Genomic DNA, 19,087 nt, shown 5'->3' with positions numbered 1-19,087 from the left:
GTTTTCAGGAGAGCCAGAAACCATCCAGACTTTCACGTGACAACCCTAGCAGTACAGCTCAATTCCGTTTCACAGTCAGTCAGTCAGTCAGCTACAACGTAGGACCAGGCACATGTATGCATCGGCCCAGGTTGCCATACCTCATTAGCACAGCAAGATGAACACCGGATTCATAGGAGTGGTTAGGTCAAAGGTGGTAATATATAGGAGAAAGATTGCAATAAGGATATAGTATAGGAAGAAAGAATTAGTTCGTAGAAAGAAAGATGTGAAGTGATCTTAATCTCTTAGTTTAAGAGAAGACAGAGAGTGTATACACCGACGCCATTGTGATCGATTCTGAGCCATGTCACCAAGGGTCTCCAACCATTGGTTACGAAAGTCACGCGGACCCCAACCAAGTAGTCTGCATCTACCAACATGGCTCAGACTAGAAGTTAGTGACTTCAGGCACTGATGCCACGTTTTGGTTTGGCCGCCCCTAACTTTCTTCCAACCATCCCCTACACCGGTTAGCATTGCACGTCGCGGTAATCGGTGTTCAGGCATACGTAATACGTGGCCCAACCATCTCAGTCGATGAAGATTCATAACCTCATCAACTGATTTACCATCATTTCCTAATACCCTGCGTCTAACCTCACTATTACTTACCCGGTGATCCCAGCAGATGCCAGCAATATTTCTAAGGCATCTGTGGTCAAATACTAGTAGCTTACGGGTGTCTTCTACTCTTAAGGGCCATGTTTCGCTGCCGTAAATTAAAACAGAACGAACAGCCGCGCAGTATACTCGTCCTTTTATTGATAGACGGATATCTCGCCTCCGCCAAAGGTGACGTAAGTTGGCAAAAGCCAAACGAGCTTTACGAATCCGTGCTGAAATTTCGTCAGACACCAACCCATTAGGGCTGATCAGACTTCCAAGATAAGTGAAGTTGTCGACGCGTTCGACTACTTCACTCCCTATCCTTAGTTCAGGTGTTAAAGGAGGCCAGTCCTGAAGCAACAACTTGCATTTAGAGGGAGAGAAGCGCATCCCAAACATTCTGGCATTGTTGCTTAGTGCTACCAGAAGACTCTGCATTTTGTCAGCGTCTTCACCAAACAGGACTATGTCATCTGCATATTCTAAGTCGATAAGTGGACCTCCTGGAAGGAGATCAATACCCGAGAATTCCGTCGACGAGAGTGTTATTTCCATCAATAGGTCTATGATGAAGTTAAACAAAAATGGAGAAAGTGGGCAGCCTTGACGGACACCACTTGAAGTTGCAAAAGTAGATGACAGTTCGCCATAAGCCCTGACTCGACTAGTAGTGTTCGAGTAAAGAGCCTTCACAAGGTTTATGTACTCCTGAGGTACGCCTTTCAATGACAGACACTGCCACAGAGTCTCGCGGTCTACAGAGTCAAATGCTGCTTTTAAGTCAAGAAAGACCACCATCGTCGGACGCCGATAGGTATGCCTGTGTTCTAGAACCTGACGAATGGTGAATATGTGGTCGATGCAGCCACGACCAGGTCTAAAGCCAGCTTGGTTCTCTCGTGTTTGCAGTTCACGAGTCTTAGTTAGGCGTCTGATAATTATCCAGGCTAGTATTTTAGATACTATATTTGTTAAACTAATGCCTCTGTGGTTGTCACAGGATGATTTTGACCCTCTCTTATATATTGGGACGATAATTGATTGCAACCAGTCAGATGGAATAACGTCTAATTCCCAGATCTTAGCTAAAATATTAGTCAACCTAATCGCTAAAATTGGACCACCATCCTTAAACACCTCTGGAGCCAATCCATCTGGACCAGCTGCCCTTCCTCGTTTCAGATTAACTATAGCCTTCTCAACTTCAGCAAGAGTTGGGGGACCTACTTCAATGTTCCATTCACTTTGTCTGGGAATGGAGGGTAGTTGTAGAGTAGCTGAAGGCCAGCTGAACTGTTCTCTAAAATGTTCCGCCCATCGTTCTAAACGTCTGGACTGGGAGCAGATGAGAGTATTGTCTTTTTCCGAAATAATCTCACTTACACTTGACTTATTAATTCCAGTTTCTTTTATTAGTCTGTAAAGCTGTCTTGTGTTCCCTATAGTCGCCGCCTTTTCCATCTCTTTTGCTTTCGTTGCCCACCACTGCTCACGGTCGTTTCTTAGACTTTTTCTTAACCTAGATCTGATTTGTTTACGCTCTTCATCATGTTCAGAACCTGATGGGACGAGTTTGCGAGAATCCATCAGTGTGACAGACCTTGAAGAAATCCACTGGTTCTTTGTAACCCTGTGGTTTAAGTCACTAATAGATGTCACTGCTGTTTCCACAGCTGATTGTATGCCCTTCCAAGCAACATCTGGGTCAGCCTCGTCTTCACAACTACCTAAGAGTGACCTCAGTTGTTCCTGGAACCTACTTTTGGTTTTCTCGTTACTCAACTCAGTTCTAATGGGTCTTTTTAATGTGGCTTTTTTGCGTCCAGTGAGGCGCAAGCAGATGCGTGCCCGTATTAGGGCATGGTCTGAGTCCAAGCAGGTACTCCAGAATGAGCGACAATCTTCTACCGACCCTCTCCAACGATGACTGATGGCAATATGGTCTATTTGAGTCCATCGTTGGTTTGGTGTAGGGGGTCGCCATGTTAGACGATGTCTCTCCTTATGCTTAAAATTTGTGTTTGCTAAAAATAAACGATTGTCTGAGCATAGCTGCAGCAGACGATCACCATTATCTGTTCGCTGTGTCGGAATACTAAAATATCCACCTAAATGTCTTTCTGCTTGGTTTAAACTGCCTATCTGAGCATTAAAATCACCTGCTACGAGTACTATGTCTGAGCGTTTATCTTTCTGAAGAAGTTCGGACAGCTTTCTGTAAAATTCATCTTTCACTTCATCTGAGCTGCAGTCAGTGGGAGCGTAGGCAGAAACGACAAAAAGGCAACGACGTGTGTCCCTATCCTTCCGAGTTCTTACGTAGCCGTTCAGCCGAACAGCACATAGACGACTGTTGACGGGGATCCACTCTAGCAGTGCTTGTTCGGCCCTTCCGTTTCACAGGAGAACCAGACACCGTATATGCTTTAAAGCTACAATCTGAATAGTACAGCTCAATCCTGTGGCGCAACCACAGAAGTACCAAGCACCCTGGTGGGCCATTCGCAGCATTCATATACACATTCACGTCACATGTATAGTTATTCCGATCAATGAGATTAAGAATCTTCATCAACTGGTCCAGTTAAGAAATGGTTTAAGTATGTCTAACCATCGTCTACCTCAACGTTGTGGTAGTTTAAAAGTAATTTAAAGACGACCAAACCAAAAACTTATCTCAATCTATAGAGTTATCAATTGTTGGACTTAGTCATAATGATTGGTGTAAATTGCCTGATTAGATCAATGTTTGGAGTAGCTGAGTGACATTACTCATGATTAGTTACTATGGAGCAGATACCTTTCTATATCGTAAATTTCAGAATTCCTTTCTACATATCTTGGTACTACCGTTTCGAAATATATCTTCGATGTTTAATCTTTCTGATTATAATTAGTATTATGAATACTTTGATACCCTAATTAATCATCTTAAGTTTATCTGTTTGTGTGGAATTCAGGGCTAACGCACAGTTGTATCAGGTTCTACATTGATTATGACTGACTGATACTCCTTGTTGGTAAAATTGTTGAAAAGAAAAAGTTTCTTTTTAACTTGAATCATTATCATTTATGTATGAATACACTTCTATGATTGTTGCTAAATATGAGAGAATGTCAAATACTGCTAAATTAATAACATGTTGTAAGATAGTAACTCACTGATGACAATGGTGAATGCATCGCTCAATTTCGTGGATTGGATGAAGTTAGACATTAATAACGTTGAATGCCGGCTCAGTGGTCTAGTGGTTAAGCGCTCGCGCGCAAGACCGATAGGTCATGGGTTCGGGTCCCTCGGAGCGGGACCACGGGTGCGCAATGCTAAGGAGTCCCACGACAGGACGAAACGGTCATCCAGTGCTTCCAGGTTTTCCACGGTCTAGCTTCAATTGATCCATTATCTCAACCATTGAAATAAAATAAAAAGTTGTAAAAATAGAAAGTACTATAACTTACATTAGGATTACTTAAATTCAATAATGGACTATTTGGATTACCATGTACATGTCGATAGTATGCTCGACGAATAGAATCATAGGCATAATGTCGTTTTTGTTGATCAGTTAAAGGCTAAAAACAATAAGCATTAGATATTAATCATATCTATTAGTAAACTGAAAACAATAACAGGATTCAATGATCTAATTCAATACTTTACAATGAACACTTTATCAAATAATAGACAAATATTAAACGAAGTAATAATCAGTCATTTAGGCAGTCAGTCAGCTTCAACGTAGGACCAAACACATATATACATCGTTCCTAATTGCCATATCTCATTAGCGCAGCAAGATGAACACTGAATTCATAGAAGTAGTTAATTCAATGGTGGTAATATATAAAAGAAAGATTGCATATAAGGACATAGTACAGGAAGAAAGAATTAGTTCGTAGAAAGAAAGATATGAAGCGATTTTAATCTCTTAGTTTATGAGAAGATAGAGAGTGTATACACCTACGCAATTGTGATCTATTCTAAGCCATGTCACTTAGAGTCTCCAACCAATGGTTACGATAGTCACGTGAACCTCAAACAAGTAGTCCGCATCTACCAACATGGCTCAGACTAGATGTTAATAACTTCAAGCACTGATACTGAACAAGATCTCGTCATATCAAGAAGAAATCAAAGAAAAAAGATAGAAATAAGTTTGGAAAACTAGGGATAAACTCTTCTCCATTGAAGTTTAGATTTGCTCTATTGGTTAATTTGATCTTGTAGCTTATTTTCTAAAAAAAATAAAGATAGTTGAGAACATAAAAACCTACTATAAAAGATTAATATAATCGATTGATCTTTTATTCTGGTAAGGAAAAATCTAAAATGATAATCAGTTAGTTTAGAACTTGGAACTAATTACTTGTTAACTGATAAATCCACTTGATGTTGAATTTATCAACTACCTACTGAAAAAATTTTTTCTGGTTAGTGTATGAGAACTACAGAGGCATCACTATTCTCTCAATACCAGGAAAAGTATTCAACAGGGTAGTGTTAAACAGGATAAAGGACACCGTAGACGCCCAAATTCGAGACCAACAACCTGGATTCCGTAAGGATAGATCATGTACAGACCTAATCGCAACTCTACGGATCATTGTGGAACAATCAGTTGAATGGAATTCATCACTCTACATCAACTTCATTGACTACGAAAAGGCATTTGATAGCGTGGACAGAAAAATACTATGGAAGCTTCTTCGATACTACGGCGTGCCTCAGAAGATAGTCAATATCATACAGAATTCCTATGATGGATTAAACTGCAACATTGTGCATGGAGGACAGTTTACAGATTTGTTCGAGGTAAAGACCGGTGTCTTGCAAGGTTGCTTACTCTCATTCCTTCTCTTTCTCCTGATGACCGAATGGATCATGAAGATGTCAACATCTGAGAGGAAGCATGGGATACAGTGGACAGCTAGAATGCAGCTGAACAATCTAGACTTCGAAGATGATCTGGCTCTTCTCTCGCACACGCAACAACAAATTCAGGAAAAGACGACCAGTGTAACAGCAACCTCAGCAGCAATAGGTCTCAACATACATAAATGGAAAAGCAAGATTCTCCGATACAACACAACATGCAACAATCGAATTACACCTGACGGAGAAGATTTGGAAGATGTAAAAGCCTTTACATACCTGGGCAGCATCAGTGATGAATACGGTGGATCTGATGCAGATGTGAAGGTGCAAATCGGTAAAGCAAGAGTAGCATATCTAAAACTGAAGAAAATCTGGAACTCAACACAACTTTCAACCAACACCAAGGTCGGAATTTTCAATATAAATGTCAAGACAGCTCTACTGTATGAGGTGGGAACTTGGAGAACTGCAAATGTCATCATACAGAAGATATAAGCGTTTATTATCAGTGGTCTATGCAAAATACTTCGGATCCGTTGGCCGGACATTATCAGTAATAACCTACTGTAGGGGAGAACAAACCAGATCCCAGTGGAGGAAGAAATCAGGAGGAAGCGCTGGAAGTGGATGGGACACACATTGAGGAAAGCATAAGACAAGCCCTCACATGGAATCCTCAAGGTCAAAGGAGAAGAGGAAGACCAAATCACACATTATGCCCAGAAACGGATAGAGACATGAGAAGAATGAACAACAATTAGACAGAACTAAGAAGAAAGGCCCAGGACAGAGTGGGTTGGAAAATGCTGGTCGGCGGCCTATGCTCCACTGAGGGTAATAGGCATAAGTAAGTAAGCAAGTAAGTATCAAAAGATGTTTTACTCTGGAACGAGAATTATTCAATCTATATCAATCAAGAAAACAGTAAATGAATAATTTGACATCTACCATCCTACTCTATTTTATGAAGGTTTATTAACATACCCTCTCTAACTAATCTTGTTCCTGAGTCAAAACAAAACAGTTGAGCTATAACTTAAATTATTTATAGATCATGGTTAAGACTAAACCTTTTTAGGTTCTCAGTTTCCACTTTTAACTAATCAAAAAATAAACAAATAACAATCGTGGATGCGCATTGCTGAGGAGTCCCACAATAAGACAAAACGACCGTCTACTGCTAACAGGTTTTTCATGGTGATCTAGCTTTAATTGACTCATGATCTCAATTATTAAACTTACTATAATATCCACAGAAATATTAATCAAAATATTCTCACTAGTGACTGGTTTTAAGACGTATTTCTTGAAGTTCTAGTGAGAAGCAATGACCAGTGGAGTTCAACCGGATCTGTTTTAAGATAGTAACTCACTCAATACAATCATGAACGGTAGCACAATTTCATGGATTAGTTCAAGTTAAACATTAACATCGTTGAATACCAGCTCAATAGTCTAGAGGTTAAGCATTCGTGCACAAGATCAATAGGTCCAATCTTCGAATCTCATGAGGCAGAATCATAAGTGCGCACTGTTGAGGAGGAGTTCCACAATAGAACAAAACGATCATCTACTACTTTCACATTTTTCATGATGATCTAGTTTCAATTCACTTATAATTTTAATTATTCATAAATAGAAAAAGAAAATACTACATTATACTTACTTCATTATTAGTCCATATATAAAATGTACTATAAACATTATTATTATTATTATTACTTGATTGACTTAAACGAAACCATTCATGTCTATTACTTGTTGTATACATTGATAAACCAAGTAAAATGGAGATTTTTTGTTGTTTCGATTTTTTTATTATTTGTGGTAAGTAGTGATTAAATCCTTCTTCGGTTGGATCAATCGATTGATTAATTGTTTCCCAATCAATAATACCATTAATATCAGAATTTAATAAATTTGTAAGTAATACACTTGTAACACCAACCTAAATCAAAGTTGGGGGGAGGGGGGAGAGAGAAGGGGAGAGGGGAAGAGGGAGGGGGAGGGGAGGAAGGATATAAATCATTCATTTTTTTATTTAAAAAGAAATAATGTAAGTTAATAGAAATTATTTGTATTATTTTCAAATGATAAATAGTTACTATGTGAAATATTCATCATAAGTATCTAGGGATACAGGTATAATTTGAGTTCATTCAATGTAAGATCAACATGTACTTAAAAAATGTTTATTATTATAGGTAAATATAACTAGATTCACTTGATATTGTTCATCTGAACTTTCCCATTGATGTTTAAGACTTCAATTGATCAGTCTCTTATTAGTATATGTTCATCCTTTGAGGATTGCCTCGATATTGCCTTAATTTACAAGTAAAAATGGATGGTGGTTAGCAGTGGAATCTAGAGATTCGTTAGCTGAATGTACCTGCATCTTAGAGTTTATATTCACTCTAGAACTCGAACTTAGAACATTCATCTGATGGTTATTAGGATTCAGTATCTAATTAGATAAGGCGATAGTGTTTGAATCGAACGGTACTGAGATTGAGTCTCAGAATGAACATCAACTCGGAGATGCAGGTACATTCAGCTGACGAGTCCCAAATAACATGAAACACGAGTGTTAGATTCCAATGCTAGTCACTATCCATCTTTGCTTAGAAATATAACTAGGTATGAAAATGGATAATGGTTAGATAGTAGATAGAAATAAAGTATTTAGAATAGTTTATCTTATACATACTACCTTTATTTATTTGGGGTTCAATTTCATCTTTTACATATAGTAGAAACTATAAGGTTTCGACCTAACAACCCAAGTCTTTGTATTTATCCTTACCTTGTCTGAATAAGCCTAAGATGTTATCGTTTTGCATACCGTTTTATTTGTTTATTTTTCCTTACTATGTTTTTTTTTTCAAATATAAGCTTTAATGTCTTATTACTTTGTATGTATCATAAAATGAAAGTAAAATGTTTGGTAGTAGAAGGTTGAAAAGATCAAAGAAAAGAGAATGAAAACAAAGAGTGATTGGTGTGAAGATGATGGGACAGTGAAGTCTAAGACAATTGATTCACATTTAATAAACGAACTATTTTATTTTATAGTTCTCAGATTTTACCAAGATATTCTTTAATTTTATGTTCAAATACATTTGGTTATTCCAGTTAATGTGTTCTCGTTCACTACGCTAATACGTCTGTCATCATACAATAAATTTATACTTTGGTTAATTATGTTTATATTATTCAATTCATTGTTATCGTGAATGCGCACTACTGAGGAGCTCCATACTGGGACGAAATGGACGTCTACTGCTTCCAGGTTTTCCATAATGGTATAGCTTTAATCAACTCATGAAATCAACGATTAAATTACTATAAAATCCACAAACCCCCCCCATTCTGATAAGTAATATGTTTCATGATCTGAACACAGTTTTCTCTTATTATTAATGATGTATCACTTGGTAGTTTATTATACAGATCTAGTTTATAATCAATTCAGATATAGATCAAATTGAAAGTTAAATTTTCATGAATGAACTCAAAATACAACTTATTGTTCTAAAATCTTCTTCTTACAATTACCTAACTATTATCATACAAATTTCATTATAACCTTTAAGGACAGGCTCAAAATACATATATTCAATAAACTTAAGATGCACTAATCATAGTTATATAGGGTATTACATCATCTTTTAGATAAGAGAAACAAAAATCCGAAATTTCTATAAATTTAATTAAACAAGATAGAAGTATACGTTAAAACACGACTGAAATTAGTCAATCAGTCAGTCAATTGTTGCGTAGGACCAAGCATATATATATGCATCAGTTCAAGTTGTCATACCTCATTAACACAACAAGATGAACACCAAATTTATAGAAGTAGTTACTTCAACAGCTTACATTTAAAGGGGGAGAAACGTATTCCTAACATCCTGTCATTGTTGTTCAGTACTACCAAAAAATTTTGCATTTCATCAGCGTCTACCCCACATAAGACTATGTCATCTGCGTATTCTAAGTTAATAAGTGGATTATCTGGAAGGAGATCAATTTCTGAAAATTCAGTCGATGAGAACGTTATTTCCAGCAGTAGGTCTATGATGAAATTAAACAAGAATGGAGATAGTAGAAGGCTTTTCGGATGACAGTTCACCATAATCTCTGACTTGATTGGTAGTGTTCGAGTAAAGAGCCTACACAAGGTTTATGTAACTACTGAAATAAACTATCGATTGAACAAATACACTAACTGCTATATTGTCGTTTTTGATGAAACATAAAGAATACCTTTTAAGAAAAATGTAATACTATGTATACAGATAACATTTCAAAGAAAACTGTTGTTCTAGTTCGAATAAAGGATTTCAATTAGAAAAACTTGAAAACTGAAAAGAGAATTCAAGACTAGGATGAATGCTTATAAGTAAAGATGATTGTGATTACATATCAGTCCTACAGGAGGTCAGTCGCAGCCCGGATAGCTTTGTGGTAACGTCTCTGACTGTGAAGCTGGTTGACACGGGGTCGAATCCTCCAAGGGGCACCAGTTCCCACAAGGTTACAGGCACACCTTGCTGATGAGTGCGAGGTAGCACGAAACCCGGGTCCAGGGTTTCCTGTCGACTACCTCCAACCACCATCTAATCTTAAAGATGAATAGTGGCTAGCAGCGGAATACAGGACGAAGCACGTTTCATCCTATTTACGACTCATCAGCTGGATTTACCTGTATCCTAGAATTGATATTCAAGATACAAGCAAACAACACCATGTGAATTTAGGATGAATGTTGTTTGATTTTTTTGGTGTTTTTTAATCATTGATTTACCATTTAGATTATTTCAAGTTAAAAGAGATTGAGAGAAAAGTTAATTGTCTGTACTATCGAAATAAAATTTTGATCAAAGGGATTTATTTTTAGAGCTCAAATAGATCAATACAAGGATAATATTGTGATTATTAAATTTAATATTACACATTCTGTTAAGTCTGTTTTACATTTTCTATCCTTATTCACTCCACCTCGATTCTTTTGCGTATGATTTATACTACTTAATAACATTCAGTAAGTAGTTTTGTTCCTAGAAATTGTACTCGTATGTTGTAACGAAAGTTTACATATACTTATAACATTTATTGTCTTTATCATTATAATTACTTTAGCTCCATCACTGTAGCCGTCATCCACAATTTTGTGCATGTATTTAACCTTTGTTTAAACGTAAAGGTTTCCATACTGTTTGCTCTCAGTTCAATTTTTGCTTGTTGGTAAACTGTTAGCAATTTTAGCCATAACTATTATATTCACTTGATATTGTTTTACTTGGATCTTCCCATTGATGTTTTACGACTGAAATTGATCAGTCTCTTATTGGCAAATGTGCAGGTACATCCAGCTGACGAGTCCCAAATAGGACGAAACGCGCGTCCTGGATTCCACTGCTAGCCACTATCCATCTTTGCTTATAATGCTTGTAAATTAAGGCAATATCGAGGCATACGCACAGTATGCACACATGTCAATAAGAGACTGATCAATTTCAGTCCTAAACATCAATGGGAAGATTCAAGTAAAACAATATCAAGTGAATTAAACTTCAACCCATTGCACAAGCAAGTGACTATCAGGACTCAGTAGCTAAGTGGATAACGTGATGGCGCTTGAAGCGAACGGTACTGAGTTCCAGTCTCAGAGTGAACATCAACTCGGAGATGCAGGTACATCCAGCTGACGAGTCCCAAACAGGACGGAACGCGCGTCAAACTGGATTCCACTGCTAGCCACTATCCATATTTGCTTATAACTATTATATGTTGTAATTATTCTTCATGTTACTGTTAAAGGAAACCTTTTATTTATTTCGTACAAAAGAACGCTTTAAACGCCAAATATACCTCACAAGTTGAGCTTTATAATTAAATTTTGTTCTGGTGAGAAGCCGTGACCAGTGGAGCTAATCCGTGTCGGGTAGAAACGGGTATCTACCTCAGTACAATGGAAGATGGTTGCGCAACTTCATGGATTGGTTGAGGTTAGACATTAACACCACTGGATGACGGGTCAGTGGTCCAGTAGGTTAGGCGGTTCCGCGCGAGACTGAAGGCCCTGGGTTCGAATCCTGCGTGCGGGATCGTGGGTGCGCACTGCTGAGGAGTCCCACAATAAGAGGAAACGACCGTCCAGTCCTCCCAGGTTTTCACTGGTGGTCTAACATCAATCGGTTCATGATCCCAATCAAAAAAAGTAAACCTTGTACATTATTCATTAAAGAACTGCTATTTCAAACAAATCATTGTTTTGAGAACTTCGATTTTGAGCATATCTCCAATGGAAGATTTAGACGATTCGATAGACTTAACAGTTCTTAACTTTGATTCATATTGATTTGAATGCTCACAGTAATTATATCTGGTATAAATGGTGTTCTGTTCATTTGATCTAACAATGACAAAGATCAGGAAAGAGAAGTACAATACAAACAACTTAGAAGAAACATATGATTCGATCGTTGAAATTATAAATCCTCCAGCCTTTAAAGTGAACACACATTGATAATATGAAACCAAACTCTAAAGATACATCTTAACAAGGTGAATTGAACGCTTCAATAGATCTAACAACAAAAAAGAAAACAAGACACACATTGTTAGCGGGACAGACTAGATTAAAGCATGCTCAATGCATGATTGCTTTGGTGCACGCTGATTGGCTAATTCTTATCCAATCAGCACTAGTCGATAGTTGGAGAATATTCTAGAATCTTCTCATGTAAAAACTATAAATACACTGACGTTTTCCCTATTGTGCTTCTGACTTGCTATTTGGAATATAATCTCTTTCCTGCTCAACCGTGTTCTGATTTGGGGACTTGTCGAGTGAATCGGTGTCCGAGAATACTAAGCAATAGGAATAGCTGGGTCATAACCGTAAGAAAAGAGCGATTTATAACACACATATATATACAACTGATGGCTCCTGGGTTCAAATCTCGCAGGAGGGGAGGGCGACATCACGGATACGCATTGCTGTGGAGTTTCATACTCAGGAAGGATTTGAATGTGACCAACTTGGTCTCGTTTGCTGTTACGCGTATGAGGGCTGAGGTCACTTCCCGGCTGCCCACACCATGGAAGGATATTTCTTGAGGAACCTGAAAAGGAAGTTAGATTAATGTTGACCTTAACGACCTGGGAGTGTGACCGCAGAGCCCAAGGGTTAATTGCTTGAGGCCGGCCGCGCACGGCTTTTTTGCGGGAGGTATTTGACGTGTTAGCCCCGCTCTTCAAAGGGCCTTACCGCCAGAGACGAAAATCCGTGAGGTAAGGTGAGGTATGATATTTTTAGGGTCGACCTTTTCTAACCCCACCCCTCCTTGTGGGAAGGCAGCATCGCTGTAGATGCTGGTTGTCCGAGGGAAACACCTTACTGCTGTCACACCCCTCTACAGTCAGCAGTACGACTTCGCCCTCAGACCTTGAGTTGCTGCTTTTAGTCTTACCATTCTCCAATCGACCTGCCTGGCATCGTAGAACCTACAGGAACATATGTTCCAGCCAATATAGCTTGGTTGGGTCATCACAATAGGCAAACCCGAACACCGCGTCAAGGTAGCAGCTACGATCGGGGAGTCTCAGACTAAGACGAAACAATCATCTAGTGCTTCTAAATTTTCCATGGTGATCTAACTTTTATTGACACATATGATTTCAACGAATAAAATTATTTAAAAAATTTTCATAACTTACTTGATTCACTAAATAATCAATACGTGGTATTATATCTTGTAATCGACCAATTGGTCCTTGTACATCATTTGCCCATGTTTCAATATTTATTTGATATATTAATGAACGACGCCACCATGGTAATGCATATGGTAAATTTGGTATATTTGTTTTATATATATAAATAATTCCAATAATTATTCCAATTATAATTAATGGTATTAATACAATAGTTAAAATGATTAAAATAATAAACATTTTCATACTTAAACCTTTAGGTGGTTGAAATCTCCTAGATTTGCAAAAAGAGAAGTAAATGATAAATATAAATACATATAATGTAATTGTTATATTGATCAAACAAGATTTTATACATATAAAGGACTACATGATTGTTCTATAGTTATTTCATTGACTCCTGTTACCTTTCGTCGATGAGTACAGGTTGACAATCAGCATTCCTTATACATTTATTATTTACTTATTTGAACACCTAAATATTGGTACTAGGAGGCAACAAATAGATATGCGCCACATAAATCATTCTACTTGTGTGAGGGGTGTCCGAGTGGCCAAACCGAAGCAGATGGCTTTCATAGGTAACCACATCTGGAGCCTTTGACCTAAAGGTCTGGTTCACAAGGCAGTGGAGCAACGTCAAAAGATGCAGTCACATAGTAGCCGGTGACCAACGATTGGTTCATACGCAATTTGTTCCTTCAGGATACTGGAACCCATGTGCACGGTTGGTTTGGAATGAGGGTTTTCCAACTTCCCTAGGTGGACTCTCCATATCCACCAACCCGGTTAAAGTGTCGAACATTCGCTTTTCGTTTTCTCAATTTCGTAAACAACACCCCTGATAGGAGAAGGCAGTGAGTAGGACTTCCCTGGTAGAGGCTATATATGCGTGGTCATGTGAAAGCATTTGGAGAGGGAGAGCGGACTCTCCCTACTCTCTGCCGTACCAGGGTATTTGAATAATTTTTTTGGAATTGCTATTTATTCTTTTCATGTTTACTTTCAATTCCCGACACAATGTGTCGGTCTTCCTTTTTTTCTGCTTCCATTCACAATTTCAAGTTAATGTTTGTTACATAATACAGTTTGGTGATTTATTCAATGTGTGTTCTATTCATTTCCAACGTCTTTTCTAATGTAAACTTATGACTTTCAATCTAATGATTAATGTTTTTATCTCTCATTATTTCATGATATACCTTGATAGTTATTCAGATACTGATTATGATTGTCCCACTTATAAAAGGTTTGGATTCCATAAATCAATAATATTCCCCCTTATATGATAACTTGTGATGAGTACTTATTTACTTACGCCTGTTAATCCTTGCGTGGAGGAACATAGCACGACCAGCAGCACTCTCTATCCAACCCTGTCATAAGTAATCATTTCTACTGGTTTCCAAATGCTACTAATTCTTCTCATGTCTGCTTCCAATTCTCGGCACAGTGTGTTATTCGGTCTTCCTCATTTCCGTTTCACTTCAGGATTCCAAGTTAACGCTTACCTCGTCATGCAGTTTGATGATTTCCTCAATGTGTGTCCTATTCACTTCCAACGTCTTTTCCTATTCAACTGGAAGTTGGTTTGTTCTCTCACATAGTAGACAGTTGTTGATGTTATCCAGTCATCGGACATTGAGTATTTTGCATAGACAACTATTCATAAATGCCTGTACCGTTTTGATGATGGTTGTGGTAGTTCTCCATATTTCAGCTCCGTACTATAGAACTAACTGTCTTGATGTTCATATTGAAAATTGTGACTTTGATATTAGTTGAAGGTTGTTTTGAGTTGCATATATTCTTCAACTGTAGGAATGCTGTTATTTCATTGCCAATCCTCTCCTTTACGTCTACATCGGATCCTCGACGTTCATTGATGATACTGTCCAGGTGCGTGAAAGATTCCACTTCTTCCAGAGATTATTCATCAAGTGTGATTGGGTCTGTGTTCTCTGTGTTGTATTTGAGGATCTTGTTTTTCCTCTCGTGTATGTTGAGGCCTACTGATGCATAGGCCGCTGCTATACTGGTTGCCTTGATCTGCGTTTGTCGGTGTGTATGGGATAGAAGGGCCAGGTTACTTGTGAAGTCCGAATCGTTTATTTGCATTCAAACTGTCTATTGTATTCCGTAATGGATACTAGCGATAAATTAAATGAATACTCAAGAAGGGATACGAACATATATGTAGTTTTGGAGTTACTAGTGACCTGTTTCAAGTTTACTTCTCGAGTTTTGAATGATAATTGATACCAGTGAAGTTAAATCACGTTAGAAATGAGATATTCTATTTTTAATATTAACGAATGATCAGCAGACTAGATTGCAAAGTAATTAATGTTAGAAATGTGGGCGATTCTAGTCTAACTCAAGATCATAACTTTATTGACAATCATTCGTAAACCATCTATGTTATTGGACAGCAATGTATATATCTTCAATAGCTTTTTAATGATAGAAGTGTTACTAATGGAAGTGCAGTTTGTTCTCATCACTTTTAAGAAACATTGTAGTAACTTCACATGAAACATCATTCTTTATGTAAAATTATCTCATCTGGATTTATAGGCCTGTCAACAGAAAGAATCTGTGATGATTAGGAGTATTTGAATTAAGATACAAACTAGGAATCCTAGAAGTAACTCAATTTAACCAACAAGAACGACATAAGCACGACTGAAGATATCGTATTGGGTATTCGAAATCAGTCAGTTATCAAGTTTGTACAAACATCGCATCCGACATAGCTCATATAGAGTCTAAGTTTTTGTAATCGATTGTACGTCCTAATCATGTGTCTGCCCAACAATGTCAGTCAGTGGGAGAATAGGCAGAGACGACGAAGAGGCAACGACGAGTGTCCCTATCTTTCCGAGTCCTTACTGTTCCGTTCAGTTGGGATGTCTACGAGGATCCAGTCTAAGAGAGATAGGACTCAATGCTATACCTACACCAGCGAGACCACGGGAATCAGCATGAGGGCTTTCAGATACGTGAAGTCAGCAATACGACTTCGCCCTCAGACCTTGAGTTGTTGCTTTTAGTCCTACCGTTCTCAAATTGACCTTCCTGGCGTGGTAGAACCTACAGGAACATATGTTCCAGCTAATATAGCTTAGCTACGATCGGGTGTCCGACAGTGTATTAGATGTAGACTCTGTATTGTCTAGAATGTACGTTACTGGGTTCCAGTCTCACAGTGAACATCAATTCTGAGATGCAGGTACATCCAACCGACGAGTCCCAAATAGAACGAAACGCGCTTTGTCCTGAATTCCATTGCTAGCCATCATTCATCTTTGCTTATAAAGCTTGTGACCTAAGTTAATATCGAAGTAATACGCACAGTATGCACACATATATCAATGAGAGACTGATCAATTGTCATTCTAAACATGAATGGGAAGATACAAGTAAAGAATACCAAGCGGAATTGAAACATCTATAATTTGTTTTAAAATCTGCGAACAGAATAAAACTCAGTGACAGAATGATCAAATAAGCTAATTATTCCGGTGTGTCTAATACTCGCTAACTAGAGAGAGAAGTCCATGTTTAGAAGAGGGAAAATGTGTTCCGAAAACAGCCAGAAGCACGAACAACAACCACAAGCACAATTCAAGCACATATGTATATAGCATAAAGGTGTCCTTGGGAAGCGTGACCATTGAAATTCAAGGTCCTCTCAAGTGGGAAATAAGATAAGGTGAAAATGAGCGCTTTTCGGCACGAAAACTGATAGCGGAACGTAGATTGGATTAAAGCATGCTCAATGCACGATTGCTTTGGTGCACGCTAATTGGCAAATTCTTACCCAATCAGTGTTAGTCGAGACTTGAAGAATACTCTAGAAATCCTTTCATGTAAAAAGTATAAACATACTAACATTTTTCCCATTATACTTCTTACTTCCATCTAACCTTGTTATTTGGAATATAATCTCTTTCCTGTTCAACCGTGTTTTGGTTTGGGGACTTGTCGAGTGAACTGGTGTCCAAGAATACGAAACAATAGGAATAGCTGGGTTATAATGTTGCTAAACATTAGTTCACTATGATATTAGAGATAATTTAATCAATATATAAATACATGTCAATGAGATAGTAGTTTGTATGATCATATAAAACAATACGATATATTTATAGAGTTGTCAGTGAACAGAGTTTTTTAAGAAGAGCTATTGAAATTTATACTTGAGAAGATGAAAAAATAGAACCGAAGAATGTAACAAACAGTTTGATGTTAAACAATCACTCGAATAAAAAACAAATTGGTACTGTAGTTTTACTTCAACCTGATTAGACGATATAAAAAAATAACGCCAAGTTTTCAAACTAAACAGAATTAAGGCCATCCAAACGACAATCAAAATCCCTTAGTTTGAATTAAGATAAAAGATCCTCCATTGCTTCTACAGAAGACCATGTGTATAGACTAGGTTTTTGCAATTGTGATACCTTCTATTTTGTAGAGTCGTCTCGTGATATAATGTTTTGTGCTACAGAACATCTAAGCTTTGTGGATTAGGCCTTTAGATCAATGGCTTGGGGTGTGGCTCCCCAAGAAAACCACCTACTTCCGTTCGGGCACCCGAACAGTATCCCATCCCTCACATTAATCGAATGATTTATGTGGCGTATATCCATTTGATGCCTCCTTGTACCAATATTTATGTGTTTAAATAAGTAATTAAATAAATTGTGAGTAATATCATTTAGTCTCTTTAGAGACAATTCATTATAGATTCATAAATATGTCAGTCATTCAGTCAATCAGTCAGTAACAACGTAGAAATTCGTACGTACGTACGTACATTAGTCCAATTTGCCATACCACATTAGCACACATAGAATTGTCCATTCAAATCATACAGTGGTAGCGGTTACTTACTTACGCCTGTTACTCCCAATGGAACATAGGCAACCGACCAGCATTCTCCAATCGACTCTGTCCTGGGCCTTCCCTTCTAGTTCCATCCAATTCTTGTTCAGTTTTCTCATGTCAATTTCCATTTCTCGGCGTAATGTGTTCTTTGGTCTTCCTCTTTTCCTTTGGCCTTGAGGATTCCAGGTGAGGGCTTGCGTCGATGACGCAGTTGGGTGCTTTCCTCAATGTGTGTCCCATCCACTTCCAGTGCTTCTTCTTGATTTCTTTCTCTGCTGGGATCTGGTTTGTTCTCTCCCACAGTACGTTGTTGCTAATAGTGTCCGGCCAACGGATCTGAAGTATTTTGGGTAGACATTTGTTAATAAACACTTGTACGTTCTGGATGATGGCTTTCGTAGTTCTCCAGGTTTCTGCCCCATACAGTAGAACTTTCTTGACATTTGTATTGAAAATCCTGACCTTGGTGTTGGTTGACATTTGTTTTGAGTTCCAGATGTTCCTCAGCTGTAAATATGCTGCTCTTGCTTTACCGATCCGCGCTTTCATATCTGCATCAGATCCACCCTGTTCATCAATGATGCTGCCCAGATATGTAAAGGTTTTTACATCTTCCAAATCTTCTCCGTCAATTGTGATTGGATTGGTGCATGCTGTGTTGTATCGGAGAATCCTGCTTTTCCCTTTATGTATATTGAGACCTACTGCTGCTGAGGCTGCTGCCACACTGTTCGTCTTCTCCTGCATCTGTTGTTGCGTTTGGGATAGAAGAGCCATAGTGGTAGAGTTAGTAAGAGTATAGGCAGTAATCGGAAACATTAGGGTTTGAAGATTTTATTCAATGAGTATAATCCATTGACATAAATTTGGAGAGAGAAAAACTAAGAGACATGAAAAATTCAGAAGATTAGAATTTGGTAGATCACAAATTGTAGATGCATCTGT

The 19,087-nt window shown here is 38.0% G+C and overlaps 1 protein-coding gene across 1 annotated transcript in view; it reads right to left on the bottom strand.

The window, feature by feature from the left end:
• The window catches only part of MS3_00007064 (uncharacterized protein), a 43,287-nt gene that overhangs the window by 15,384 nt on the left and 8,816 nt on the right, over nt 1-19,087 (bottom strand). Inside the window, exons 3-5 of the mRNA XM_051215322.1 lie at nt 13,253-13,523; nt 7,191-7,472; nt 4,108-4,221 (exon numbers count right to left, since the gene is read on the bottom strand). Coding sequence (XP_051068534.1) covers nt 4,108-4,221; nt 7,191-7,472; nt 13,253-13,523 — 667 coding nt within the window. The remainder of the gene's footprint in view (nt 1-4,107; nt 4,222-7,190; nt 7,473-13,252; nt 13,524-19,087) is intronic.

Source organism: Schistosoma haematobium, chromosome 2 (assembly GCF_000699445.3).
Source record: "Schistosoma haematobium chromosome 2, whole genome shotgun sequence".
In the NCBI taxonomy this organism is placed as follows: Eukaryota; Metazoa; Platyhelminthes; class Trematoda; order Strigeidida; family Schistosomatidae; genus Schistosoma; species Schistosoma haematobium.
The sequence above is the reverse complement of the archived record's forward strand: the minus strand, read 5'-3'. Positions and strand labels throughout refer to the sequence as shown.